The sequence below is a fragment of the Anser cygnoides genome, chromosome 6, assembly GCF_040182565.1.
Source record: "Anser cygnoides isolate HZ-2024a breed goose chromosome 6, Taihu_goose_T2T_genome, whole genome shotgun sequence".
NCBI classification, from domain to species: domain Eukaryota; kingdom Metazoa; phylum Chordata; class Aves; order Anseriformes; family Anatidae; genus Anser; species Anser cygnoides.
Genome location: NC_089878.1, coordinates 13,419,271 through 13,433,093, shown reverse-complemented (window position 1 = coordinate 13,433,093; position 13,823 = coordinate 13,419,271). Strand labels below are relative to the sequence as shown.

The 13,823-nt window shown below is 45.2% G+C and overlaps 2 protein-coding genes across 2 annotated transcripts; both read right to left on the bottom strand.

Moving 5' to 3' along the window:
• Positions 1 to 770: 770 nt before the first annotated feature.
• POFUT2 (protein O-fucosyltransferase 2) lies at positions 771 to 12,391 on the bottom strand. Its single transcript, XM_013170628.3, has 9 exons — positions 12,234 to 12,391; positions 11,178 to 11,428; positions 9,849 to 9,993; positions 9,393 to 9,503; positions 6,189 to 6,255; positions 4,537 to 4,662; positions 3,826 to 4,006; positions 2,841 to 2,964; positions 771 to 2,653 (listed from the first exon to the last, which is right to left on the bottom strand). Exons 1-9 carry the CDS (start codon positions 12,389 to 12,391, stop codon positions 2,500 to 2,502), a joined length of 1,317 nt encoding a protein of 438 aa, XP_013026082.1. The 3' UTR covers positions 771 to 2,499.
• YBEY (ybeY metalloendoribonuclease) lies at positions 12,354 to 13,772 on the bottom strand. Its single transcript, XM_066999908.1, has 3 exons — positions 13,434 to 13,772; positions 12,839 to 12,907; positions 12,354 to 12,557 (listed from the first exon to the last, which is right to left on the bottom strand). Exons 1-3 carry the CDS (start codon positions 13,770 to 13,772, stop codon positions 12,471 to 12,473), a joined length of 495 nt encoding a protein of 164 aa, XP_066856009.1. The 3' UTR covers positions 12,354 to 12,470.
• Between the last annotated feature and the right edge of the window lie 51 nt (positions 13,773 to 13,823).

The window sequence follows — 13,823 nt, the reverse complement described above, 5'->3', positions numbered from 1 at the left end:
TTCCAGGGCCTCGATGTCCTTCTTGTAGTGAGGGGCCCAAAACTGAACACAGCACTCGAGGTGCGGCCTCACCAGAGCAGAGTACAGGGAACGATCACCTCCCTGGTCCTGCTGGCTGCACTATTCCTGATACAAGCCAGGATGCCATGGGCCTTCTTGGCCACCTGGGCACACTGCTGGCTCACGTTCAGCCGAGCATCGATCAACACTCCCAGGTCCTTTACCTCTGCACAGCTTTTGAGCCACTCTGCCCCAAGCCTGTAGCGCTGCATGGGGTTGTTGTGGCCAAAGTGCAGGACCCAGCACTTAGCCATGTTGAACCTCACCCCATTGGCCTCTGCCCATCAACCCATCCTGTCCAGGTCCCTCTGCGGGGCCTCCTCTACCCTCCGGCAGATTGACACTTCCCCCAACTTGGTATCGTCTGCAATCTGCCATTATCCAGTGAAAGCCAACAGTTCCCTCTTTCACCTTCTCCACGCTGAAAAAGCTCAGCTCCCTTCTCCTCTCCCCATATGCCAAGTACTCCAGCCACCAACCATTTTAGCGCCTTTCCTCTGGACTCCCTCCTTTTTGTCAATAACTCTCTTGTGGGAACCACTGAGATTTACTAGATGCAGTCTCCCAGTACTGAGAAGGCCAACGCTGGCCACACTTTTGCAAGATTTATCCAAGTTTCTCCTATATTACAGAGTCCAATGCTAAGTAGCCAGATCATGAGACAGTACAATGCACAGTTAGAAAGCAGTAAGAAGCACGGAGAAGATACATAAAATGCTAGAAAGCTTTTTATTTTTTCCTCAATGAACGGAGGTACTCCTTAGATGTAAGATGTTACCATTGCTTTATATGGCAAACAGGCTAAACGAGAACATTTGACTTGGTGGGCAAAGGCACTGCTTTTAGTTGGGTTCCCCACTTTGTCACCAGAGAGACTCAGCTGCAACAAGGAGATAAATAAACAGCTGGTAAGAACAGGATATCTGTTGCTACTACTGTCTGAGAAGTCTTCACAGTTTTCACTGCAGTTGCACAGAAGGAAACAACCTCATTGTCTGGAAGCATCTATGAAACATCCAAAGCACAGTGCAGGAGGGTTATATCTGTGCTCCTGCTCAAGCTAGGGAAAAAGAAAGTGAAGGGTCTACTAACAGGGAGGTAACCTAGTAAAACTGAATTTAGGAAAAACATCTGACTCATCTCTTGAAACCTCTCTCCAGGTCCACTTTTGAAAAAAAGTTTCTCCTGTTTTGCAGAGCCATGTGCATCTGCAGGGCAAAATACCCATCTGAAGCACAAAATGGAGAATACTTCCTAGCAGTCAAATCTGAATGGCAGGAGACTGCAAAAACTAGAATTTCTACCTAAAAAGCATTACTCAAAAAGGAGCTGCACTTTCCCTCTGGTGTAGCACAGTGCTCTTCCAATGTACTACCAGCCAGCTGTCTCCACTGGAGTGCACTATCACCTGCAAAGTACCTAACTGCTCAGCTTACACACATTATTTTGTGGCCCAGTGGCCTTTGTTGTTTTTAATTTTCTTCAATTTGCTCCCTTCTGAAAACTGAAAGCAGAAACTCAGAACATTCATTTGATGAACTACTGGGATGATCTATTTAACCGATACGGAAACTTGAAAGGTCTTTTAGCATGTTCCCTGGCAAAGTATCATGGTCACTTAGCTGAGTGATGCCCAAAAGGTACTGACATTTGCATCAGTCCAACTGAATACACCCTTCAGAGGACAGTACGGAAAAGCTTCCTCTGCGAAGAAAAAGCATAAGAAACAACACTTATTTTACCACCCTCCAAAACCAGTCTTTGTGCCTCTCTCAGCACAGACCCACTGAGACTGCTATGTGAAGCTATGCTTCTCGCAGCATAGCGCTCACACAGAAGTATCACACCCTCTTCTTTTTACTGAGCATTGACTGCATCAGACAATTTGAATATTCACAACTTACTAGTTGAAAAGGGAAGATTTTCCTAAGGAACTGCAGAGTTTATGCACAATCTGCAACTCACACAGTGCAGCTTACAAAAATGAGCTATACTTCTTGCAGAGAGGCAAACACTGAACAAAAACCAATCAGGTAAAGACAGAAATGGAGTATGGACCACAGCTGTGTTACATGTATAGAAGTTAAGCTTTGATCCTCTCCTTCCCTAAGAACTCCGAAGAGAACTTTGACTTGATTCATTACTCAGCTTCAGCACAAAGTTCTGCCTTTCAAATCTTAATTGTAGTGCATGGTATCATCTGTAATCACAGTTATGCTGAGAACTGAATCCCAGGCTGACTTCATTTTCCTTGCTCACATCAGTGTCTGGATAAAAGGATGAATATTGCTTGTGCTTCAAAACGCAGATGTCAAGTAAACACAGAGAAGAGGGGAGAGGACTGTGTTGTAGTTTGGTAAAAGGCATGTATTTCCCTGTAGTCTTTCCTCATTCTCTTGAGCTCACCAGAGTATTAAAGTCCTTGGATTTCTCTATATATCAGTACACAATTTTCCAGTGAGTTGGCTGCTCACAGTTTTTCTCTTTTTCACCGCAAAACCGGTTGTAAGTTGTTTTTGGATCAAATCCCAAGATCTCCCTTTCTTCATGGATCCGGAAGGAAAATGTTGAAACTGAGGTGCCTATAAAATACCTGTGAAAAAATGAGAAAGGGTTTGTGAAGGTGCCTAATTTTTAAAATACACGTAATTGATTTCAGTCCAATTAATTTAAATAAAATTTAAATAAGAGATTTGTAGACAACTACATCTGTGTCAAAAATAATATTCAGGTTTATGACAGTAAAATTTGGCTCCTCAAAGAAAAGGCAAATTCACTACCTTGCATGTGCACAGATCCACTGGTCAATCACAGCCATCCCCCCATCTTTGTAGAGTTCTAGCTCCTTCCAACTAGGTTCAAACCTCACCATCTCAGGCAGCAGTGTTTTGAGCAATTCAATCTCTGAAGAAGCAAAAACCGAAAATTTGTATCAGAAAGCGCAACTTGCTGCTGTCATAACATTTTAGTCTTTAAAGAAACCCTGGGTGAACAGTTACAAAGCAAGCAAAATGAAAATCTACCTACACACTGTACAATATGTTTGCCAAGCATCACAGTACTGTAGGCAGGGGCTGGAGTCAGTGGGGCAGAAACATGCTGCTGAGGGGGGCAAATCTCACAGGATGAGGAAACCTGCATGAGGTAGAATGGACACAGCTACTAGTCTCACTGTCTGCTCCTACAGGGCAGCTGTATCAAGAGGCCTGTAATAACACCAAACTTAAGATTAGTTCACAGATACAATCCCCTGCAGGGGTATTCTCACATCATGTATTGAAACAGATCCCTAGATACTACTGTAAAGGAGGTGCAAGCACAGGATAAGGCCCAGGGGCAGGCCCATGCTCGGGGGGGTTCTAAGCCTTGGCCACACACAGCCAGGGCTGCCCCAGTCTGATGTTGAGGACAGCCAAGTGGGAAGCTGGGTGTGAAGTTTCAGAAGCCCCTTCCCAACTGTATGCACAACTCTCTGAAATGCAAAGAAAAAAAGGTGGGATGGAAGAAAGAAGAGGAGGAACAGGCAAAGATGACGTTGCTTTATTCAATTCCCAATCTCCCATTGCAGAGACTGCCAAAGCCCCTATGGGAAATGCCGAACAAACGGTTTGATGCCAACTACTCATGTTGGAAGGAAACAGCTAGTTGCCCAATCCTGTTCAATAATGGAGATGTGAACTTCTAATCATTTACAAAAACAAATTGGTAATTACTACACTCATTCTCAAAAAGTTATCAATCCCAAACAGACTATAATTTGCCTACCTTCCTCAACAGCATCAGTGGCTATGAAAACTTTTTCAAGTTTATATGCTTCCAAGAGGCTGCGGATTTTCTTTACTGCTCCTTGCAGCGAAGGCACATCTTCTCTGTGACCCCAGATGAAGTCTTTCCTTCTGAGATGAACCCCAAGGTATGGACCACCTAGAGCTGTGCCCATCTTGACCTAAGAGAGAAAGATCAATACCCTTCAATACTTTAGAGTGCCACTACTCATTCACACTGAAAAGGCCTGGGAATATGGATATATAATGTCTGAATTACTATAAGTAATTCAGTATTCAGCAGTATTTTGGGACACTTATTGCAGCATTTTGACCTTGGGTGGCCTGCATCACACAAGACAAATTATGGTGCAAAATCTTTGAAAGGAAAAATTGCTCTCCTTGACCAAATCCACAACTGGAAGTTTGCAGCTGAACTTTACACCCACAGATGATGCTGAACACAAGAAGAAATCTAAGGATAGTGAAAAGAGGGTAACAGAAATATGGCACCCAGGCCAGTCAGCCAGTTCTCAACAGATTCCAGTAACTCATGTCACACACGGAGAAGAAAAGAGAGTAGGAACATGCATGTCCACCATGCTCTGAGCAGGGAGAGCTAGGTTTGTGCATATCTGTCAATAATCCCTGCAGTGCATGGCAAATAAAAACGACTTATTACATTTGTTATGGGAAACTGTTAGGATTTTACCTTCATCTGTGTCCAGTCCTCATTGTAATGAGTCCTGTCTGCCTCATCTGTGGATTGAAGATACTTGTTTCTAAACTCATCTCCCACTACACGCAGGTGTTTAGCAAACACCATACTTCGACGGGTCTGTTGGAATAAGAGCAGATGCTGAGTCAGAAAAAGGGAGAGCTAAAAATGAATAAATGGAGAATAGCTTCACATACACAGAGAGTTCAAGATACTCTTCTAGCATCTTTAAAGAGATCAGCACTGGCTTTCTAATCTCATCCTAAATCCTCTAGCAAAACGTTCATATTAAGGGAGGATGTACATGCTGTCTGCTGCAGAATACTCATGCTGCAGTTCAGGGACCGACTTTTTCCCTCCGTTACTACAAAAAGTAATATGCCAACACAATATGAACCTGCTGAGTAAAGACATCAGGTGCTTTATCCAAGATGTGATGAAGACACTATACCCTGAGGCAGCAGAAATGTGTATAAGCAACCCATGGTAGTGCAGTTCGCTGGGGAGAACAAACATCTTTAACTCTATACCCATGTCAGACAACTCTAAACTTCATCTTCATGGACTGTGTAATTGCCATGTCATGTTTGGCACCCATGCAGTATGCCAAGCCAGGTTGTTCTTGGGCAGAAAACTCTCCTCTGACAGCAGCTGTTCTGGATGAATACTCATTCTGCAACAGTGTATGTAAAAGAGAACACAGATGAATGTGTGAGCCTCCACTGACACACTTTCTAAAGTGGATGCTTTCTGTATCTGGCTAGTTCGTTAAAGTATTTGTTTCAAATTTGCACGTGTGATGCTGTTGTTCTTTCCAACTACCTACACATTTTGCTTCTGCTCCCTGAATCTAGTGCTGGAGTGCAGCCTTCAAGGCAGGGCCAACTGGGTACCTCCCAGACTAAATTTTTTTGTGATTCTAAGTTTTGGAAAAAAAAAAAATCACTGTCAGTATCTTCAAAAATAAACAGAATCACACAGGGAGTTGAAGTTAAAATACAAGAAAAAAGAATATTTTCCAGAATGTTATAAATATTTTTGAGACAAATTTTAATTGTTGAGGCGATGTTTAAAGTGCCACTGTTAAGAAATGTGTATTATGGATCCATATGGATTTCATTTCTGCTTTTACAGGACTACGTGTCATGCTCAGAAATGATACATGAGTCACATTTCTCTGTTTGGAAAGTCATTATCTATGGAAAATTTGTAATTATTAAACTACTGTTTGGTCCATTTCTGAAAAATATGCCATATATCAAGCAAACAGACAGATATTTGTATCTTACAGGACTGAGGTCTATGTAATTTGTTTCTTAATATCATGAGAGTCACTTCCTCTTAGAAATTTTAACCATATCAAGCACCCCAAATGATGTTCTATTTTCCTATGGCTCTAACCTCTAACATAGTCATAAAATTCTACACCTGTAGAAATATTGCCATCAAAGAAAGAGAGAGACAGAGCTATAACAGTATTGAGCACTATCAGTTACATTAATCCACAGCAGCTACACTGCTGAAACATAAGACACAAGTTACTTTCAAGAGAATAAAACCAAGGCAAAACAGAAGCACATACTGGTTACTGAATTTTTATCAAAACTGAATAGAAAATTTAGAGAAGCTAACTGGAGAATACTCACGTTCCAATAATCTTTCCCTCCATAGTGGTCATGAAGAAGGTTTTCAGCTCTGTCTAACATCACTGACCTATTAAAAATTGTAAAACTGAATGTAGTTTCCTGAAGAACAGAATTCATGTTATGATGTTTCTTTATACAGCTGCTAGGATAAAGCACAGACCACGATCTATTTGGAAACAGTGCAATGGGAATGAGTGACAGGGTGCCAATCTACAGCGTATAATGCAAATTGTGACCCAGAGCCTGCTGAGGAGAGAATGCAGTAATGCCACTGTGTATTCACAGATTCACAGATTCACAGATTCCTCTAGGTTGGAAGAGACCTCAAGATCATCGAGTCCAACCTCCGACCTAACACTAAGTACTCCACTAAACCATATCCCTAAGCTCTACATCTAAACGTCTTTTAAAGACCTCCAGGGATGGTGACTCCACCACCTCCCTGGGCAGCCCGTTCCAATGCTTAATAACCCTTTCGGTAAAGAAGTACTTCCTAACATCCAACCTAAAACTCCCCTGTCGCAACTTTAGCCCATTCCCCCTCGTCCTGTCACTAGGCACGTGGGAGAATAGACCAACCCCCACCTCTCTACAGCCTCCTTTCAGGTAACTGTAGAGAGCGATGAGGTCACCCCTGAGCCTCCTCATTGCTGCTCTCTTCCTTTAGAAATGTTACTCTTCAATGGGATGTTTAAACACAAACAAGCAATAACGATCCCACACGATCCCACACGTAGTCCTCAGAGTAGCAGCTATTGGGGAAGTAAGACTGCCAACAGGGAGTGTGACTTGTAAGATGATGTTTAGCCCAAAAGCACCTGAGGTGTTCCCACCCACGCACAAAAGAGGTGTTTCTATGCATGGAATAAAATACCCTACAGTAAAACAACGGATCAAAGAACATATAGACAACAGAAAAACATGTTAACAAGCAAGCAGAAATTTTAAACGAAAATTTTTCACTGATATGAAAGCAGCCTATGCTTTTCGCAGTCAATTCATGTACTGGAAACTTAACTGCACTGTCCAAGTTCTAAGAAGCAAAGATGATTTTGAGAGCTTTGAGCTTGGATGCTCAAATATATGGGATCTGTATGGGAATATATGGGATGTAGGCTTGGTTTGTGCTCTGAGCACACTGAATATGAGCAAACAGAAAGAAATGATTCTGCAGAAGGGGGTCACAATGTCATTATCTGGATTTTCTTCTACTAAAATGAGAGGAAGCAAATAACTCATTGACTTTAGATTAACACTGTTGCAAATCAGCTAGGCACTTGCACATAAGGCTACAAAAAATCTGGAAAATAGACTAGACTGTGCTGGTGGAGAAGAAGCACTGCATTTAACAGGAAACTTGGAGGTGAATCAGATTAATAATCTAAATTTATCAGCAGGATTCCTCTAAGTGACTAGACCTGAAGCATGATAATACAGTGTTAGACCCATACAATTGACTGTCTGGCCAAAAGAGCAATATGGGAGATCAGAGAGACTATAGTGCATAGCCACAGTAGACTCCAACTACCCTCAGATAGTCTGGGCAAGTGTCATACAGGGCACAGACTACAGTTTCACATGTTGCCAAAGGCAGTACCATGAACCAACTGTGCAGGGCTCCTGACATAGTCTCGAGCAGCAATAAGACATGGACGTGGACCAAAACCTCACAGTGGAAGAGCTGGTCTGTGACAGTGACCATAATGTACTCATCTTCAACATCCTACAGGATCGACAATGGCTGAAGTAAAGCTACCACAGCTGCATGCAACTTCAAAAAGGGGGCCTATGCAAAAATAAGGAAGTTGCGTCCAAGTGAAGAAAACTGAAAGGCTCACAAATTCCATGAAGAACTTCAGTCTAATGTCAAGTCTTCCTTCCAATACAAAGAAAAAGGAAATTAAAAGCTTAACAAGCATTTAGAGATGACAATGTCTTGACAGAAACAGAGAATGTAATTTTTTTGGAGCCATCTGGTAGGTGGAGTAACTGGAAAAATTCGCATGCCAAAACTACTTTTCACAGAAAACTCATTAAAGGATGTGTCAAACTGAGTGCCCATAGGTCCTGTGCCTACGAGACAGTGAGACAAAGTGAATTAACAAATGGCCAAACCAGGAAGCATTCACCCAACAGTTGTAAAATAACTCGAAGCAACAGTGCCACTAACTCTAGTATCCAACTTCTCGCTTCAACTGCCTCAGTATCAGAGGATTGCAACGTGGCCAATCTGACGTCAATCTTCTAAAAACACATGTTGGTGAGTTCTGGGATGCAACACAGCAGTAAAATTGATGTCAGTACTGGACAACTTAGTAGCAAGTTATTACAAAAAACAGAATTAATGAATGCTTACGTAAAATAAATTGGAGAATATGGACCTCTGAATTAGAGAACACGCACCTGGGACAGGTCAACCTCTGCTCTGCTGAGAACCTTCGTAACATTTCCAATTAATCTGTATCGATGTTATATTTTTGGCTGTACTTGCCCTCATGACAAAACTACACTTCAGTTTACAGTTTGTGTTTCTCCTACGGATTTATTCCCCTGATGTATTCATAGACAGCGATGATTTCCTTTTCCTGTTCTCCCCCGAATCCCAGTAGCTTTTATTTGCTGTAATTTCTTATAGGATCACAACTGACTGAAAATGCTCTGCTACCGGGACAACATAAGCATGCTTCATGTAGGAACTTCCCTTTCCTGTGATCATTCTAGAGGCATCTCTGCACCTCAGAGGAGAAAGACAAAACATGCTGCTTGCTTTCTATAAACCCAGCTTATACTACAGAGAATGGATATCACATGAGACCAGGCACTGCACCACCTCATGATCTGAGATGAGGACTTGGGAAACACTGATTCTGCTCTGTTCGCTGCCTCTTGACACAGCATCGAAGCATAAAGGAAGAAGAGCTAAACACAGGGTAACAAGTACATTTCGCTACCTGAACAAAGAAGAATTAAGAAGAGCTCAAGGGTATTTCTTCTTAGTTGTTAGCACTTCAACATTTAACATAACATACAGTTATGTGTCTTTTAGAGTGCAAATTCCTTTTGTAACGATTTTAATGGACCACTGTAACTCAGTGATGAAATGCCACAACAGTGGACACAGTCCGTAAGTTCTTGTTCTTCCCACCTGACAATGGGCTTGTGGGCATGCGATACAACAATATATAGTAACAGAAAGCAACTCACTGTGCTGAGGTATTTTTCAAAAGGATGGGAGCCACAATAGAGGCAGATCCTTGGACAGACAAGCAAGACACATTTAGGCCCCGTGTTTCTTCATAACCCCAGAACCATCCCCTGAAACAGAAAAAAAAGGCTTTGTTTCACAGGCTTGTACTTTAAATTAATGCCATACATATAATGAAACAAATCAGCAGTACACCCTAGAAAGGTGATATATAAGGTAAATAAACCCCACAGCTCCTTTATAGTGTTTTTGTATGAAATTATGACTTCCTAAAATTAGATTTCCTAGTAACACTATGACATTTTGATATTAATGGGGTTTTAAAAACAAAATTAACTCCAAGCACCCAGAGATTCACAGACAACACTACAATAACCACACAAGTCTGTTCCATTAAAGTGGGCAATTTTTTCATAAATACAAGAAAAAAACCTGAAAAGGCTGCTAGATGTTACCTGTAGTACTCATACTTGTCTTTGGAATACATAAGCTGATCAATGCAAGGCCTCTCATCTATTTTTTCCTCCCATGTTCCTTCTTTCCATCCTTCTGCGTAGCTTTGCAGGACGTAAATCTGTTCAATAAAGGGCCCACCTGACTCTAAGCAGGAGGCAAAACAAAGTATTTACAAGCATGAAAAAACACATGATAAAAGGTACAAAGTAGCATTATTCATCATTAAAAATACACTGGAAATGCTAACATGACACTAGTCTCTCCCTCACGTTTCCCTATAAAAAAGGAAAGGAAAGGGGATGTGGCAACCTGTTACTGGTACCTAGCTATGTGTGACTTATTGTGCCAATAGAAATGAATCACCAACAAAGTGTAACTTTAAAAGCTGGTTAAAACACACCTTCTGTAGAACAAAAACAAGTCCTCCTGCCTTTGTTCATATTCCTCCATGTGCTTTCTTTGCGCCTCTGTTTTCTATCACTAGATTATTTTTACTTTTGATTCATGTAAGGTTTGAGTTTGATTCTCTTCATAATCAGATGAAGCACAGAGGTTTTTGATGCCATGGGTAGCTGCTACAGGAAAAGCGCCTCCAGGAGAATGATGCATACGTGCCCCTCTTACCCTTCTTCCCCTACATTTCAGGGTTTCCAAATTATTTGCCCTGAAAGGTGGTGGATAAGGATCCCTTCAGAGAGCTTTACAGAGGTATGACATTTGGTGGTTTTTATTTCCTTTGCTGAAGACGTTTGTGACACTTGCAGATTTTGGCATTTGGTGGTTAACTATACGTGGCATTAAATCCTAAAGGAAGCAAACTCATTGCTTCCATGCTCTTAGGGAAAGTCTTTCTCCTACAAACCATTCTGTACACAAAAAGCAGGGGAAGTGTATTTGGGTATATGTAGCATCGATGCTGAAAAGTCATTTCCCTGAAGATCCTACTTTACAGCTTTTACCGTCCAACCATCTCCAGAAAAAGGTGGCTTCTTTGTATTTCGCAGGCGGCCTCTCTCTCCTTGTAGGGTTGTTACTATGGCCAAAATTATGCAGAACTATCTGACTTTTTATGGGCACCTCTCAAGGGCCCATAGGAAGTCGAGGGAACAAAAGTGCTAAATGGTGAGTCAAGTGATCTGCCAAATAATTAGGTTATTTTTTCCCCAGTGGTTTGTCACTCAGCATGATTCATTACCATTCCTCCTCCTGCCACCTTTAACATATTTTATTTCACATGTATAAGGATAAAAGCACATGTAAGAATAAACCTGTGAAGAAAACACCTTAAATGTTTAGTAAATTGTGGATTGTATTATTCCATACTTTACCTGCAAGGAATTGCTCATATTCAATGACAGGGATGTTCCTATTGAGGCTTGGGATATCAAAAAACTCAGACCAAGGGATTCGAACCTGAAGAATGTCTGGGCTCTGCCAGTGATAAAGACGTCCCCAAGGAGGCAGAACTAACACCCAATTTTCACTTTTCAGCAAAGTCTTTAGAAGTGAAGCGATACGAATATAGACATCTCTGCGAAGGTTGAACCCTTCAGGAGGATTTACGTCATACAAAAGGTATCTGGAGAGAACAAAACAACATCATAACTTCAGGCAATCATGTGGCACGACTAATGGGTGGGAAATTCTTCCTCTTTCATGAGTTTGTGATATTCAGGAGATCGAAGGGAGTGGAAGAAGGAGAAGGCCGAGCAGCATGTGCTGCATGGGCAGAGGGCCCCATGACATGCCCCAGCAGAGCAGGCACGATGCCCCTGTCTGGCTCTCCTCTTGTTGAGGTCCTCCTGACAGTTAGCATGGCAGCTTGTGTCACGGGCCTCTCCTGTGGCAAGGGAGGATTCAGAGAGGACGTGAAGCGAACACCCTGAGTGTCTTGCACACCCTGAGAGCGATGTTGTGTGTGACGAGGGCAATGAAACAACGGACACATCACTCAGACTAATTCCTGTGACTCGAATGCTGACATGGGAGGACCTGTTCAGATGGGACAAGGGAGAAAGGCTGTCACTTGTCACAGGAAAGACAGACAGACAGCTTTTGGGGCTGGCAGCCAGAAGGGCTGACACCCCAGGCAGCATCCAGAGCAGGACAGCTATGACAGCACGATCTTCCAGACACGACCCAAACAAAACCATAGGGTGAAGAAGGCCTTTTATGTGCCCAGGAGCCCATCTCCAAGAGGTGCTGCCAGCTGCTGCAGAGGGGGACCCATGGTACCCCCTGGGCACTATCACACCTCTGATAGCTTCACAGGACGAGCAGAGACAGTGAGGGAGGGGGCCCCGACCCAAGGGACAGCTCTGGCTGGGCCAGGGTGGCAGGCACTGCCTCAGAGGGCGGACCGGGGACGACAGACTGCTCCTCACCGGGTGCGTGGCGCAGCAGCAGCGGCGGGCAGCGAGGTGACAGTGTGGCCAGCACGGAGGGCAGCAGGTGGCGGCTGGGCAGCAGTGGGAGGCGGGTGGGCCAGCGCAGCCAGGCCAAGCAGCAGCAGCAACAGGAGGCCGTGGTCGTGCGCTGCCATCACTGCGACACGTCCGGGGTGGCCCCTGCAGCAGCCCGGCCCCTTAGGGTGCGGGCAGAGGAGCGACAGCCCCAGCCCCTCAGAAGAGGCCTGCGGTCAGGGGCCGGAGGCTGGCGCCTGTGAGCTGGTTCAGCTTCTCCAGGATCTCCTCCTCCTTCTGGTACATCTGCGGGAGGAGAGCACAGGGGAGAAATTGGCTGCTGAGTAACCAGGGCTGAACAGCAGAGTGGTGGCTCTACAGCTCTACTCGCAGTGCCTCAACACCTGTGTGACAACCAGCACGACTGCACCAATGTAGACCAAAGCTCTGCAGAGCCGTCCATGACGGGCAGGACTTGGGGGTCACTCCCTCACAGGAGATATGAGAAAGGGAAATCCTTTCAGTTTTGTTATGGTGCAAGACCTGACAGCGTTTGGGCACCATGCATCCTCCCCGTGCAAAGGTACCTGTTGCCACTCCGACTTTGTGTTGTGCTGGTAGCCGAGCAAGTGACACAATCCGTGGGCTGCGGTCACCTGTGCAAGAACAAAGGGTAGATGTTACAAATCTAACTCCCAAACCTAAAGAACTTCTTCCCGGTGAGGGTGACGGAGCACTGGAACAGGCTGCCCAGGGAGGTTGTGGAGTCTCCTCTGGAGATATTCAAGGCCCATCTGGACGCCTACCCGGGCAGCCTGCTCTAGGGAACCTGCTTTGGCAGGGGGGTTGGACCCGGTGATCTCTCGAGGTCCCTTCCAACCCCTACAACTCTGTGATCCTGTGAACACTGAACTGAAACCCTGAGGGAGGCGATGGGTTCAGGCAGTCTTCTGTCCTTCTAACGGAGCAGCAGGCACCTGGAAGCACTTGCACGTAGTTTTGTTTCCAATCACGCCCCCCTCCGAGCAAAATGCTATCATTCTCCACCTCAGAAAAACACCACCGCGAGCTGCCGCCGAAGCACGGTGCTCCAGAAGGCCAACGCGAAGGGCTCCCGGCGAGCACCCCCCCGAGGGGCGGCAGGAGGAGGCGGCTGCCCGCACGGCCACGGCCGGGGCTCACCGTCAGGACGCTCTCGAAGTCGCCCCCGTCGCGGCGGCACTGCTGCTCGATGTACTCCACCCCCAGGAAGATGTCCCCCAGGTCGTACTCGTGGCGGCAGCGCGGCCGCGGCAGCTCGCCCGCCGCCACCCGGTGGACGGGGAAGGAGAGCACGTCGGTGGGCTCCGGGCGCTGCCGGTAGGCGCCGTTCAGCCGCCGCATCAGCCCGTTGCCGGCGCACACCAGCGCCACGTCGAAGCGGGAGGCGCCCAGCGCGGCCCGCAGGGCGCACACGGCGCGGCGCAGCGGGGCCCGGCGCACGGCCACGGCGCGCTGCGCGTTGCGGATCACCAGGCTCATGGCGCCCGGGCCCCCGCCGAGCCCCGCCGGCCCCCCCGAGCCTCGCCCCGG

Coding starts and splice junctions, on each gene's coding strand:
- POFUT2 (XM_013170628.3), bottom strand. CDS start 12,391: ATGGCAGCGCACGACCACGGCCTCCTGTTGCTGCTGCTGCTTGGCCTG. Junction 9,994..11,177: donor ATATGAGCAATTCCTTGCAG/GTAAAGTATGGA, acceptor CCTCCTGCTTAG/AGTCAGGTGGGCCCTTTATT. Junction 4,663..6,188: donor GAGGGAAAGATTATTGGAAC/GTGAGTATTCTC, acceptor TTATTCCAACAG/ACCCGTCGAAGTATGGTGTT.
- YBEY (XM_066999908.1), bottom strand. CDS start 13,772: ATGAGCCTGGTGATCCGCAACGCGCAGCGCGCCGTGGCCGTGCGCCGG. Junction 12,908..13,433: donor ACTTCGAGAGCGTCCTGACG/GTGAGCCCCGGC, acceptor GTTCTTGCACAG/GTGACCGCAGCCCACGGATT. Junction 12,558..12,838: donor CAAAGTCGGAGTGGCAACAG/GTACCTTTGCAC, acceptor CTCCTCCCGCAG/ATGTACCAGAAGGAGGAGGA.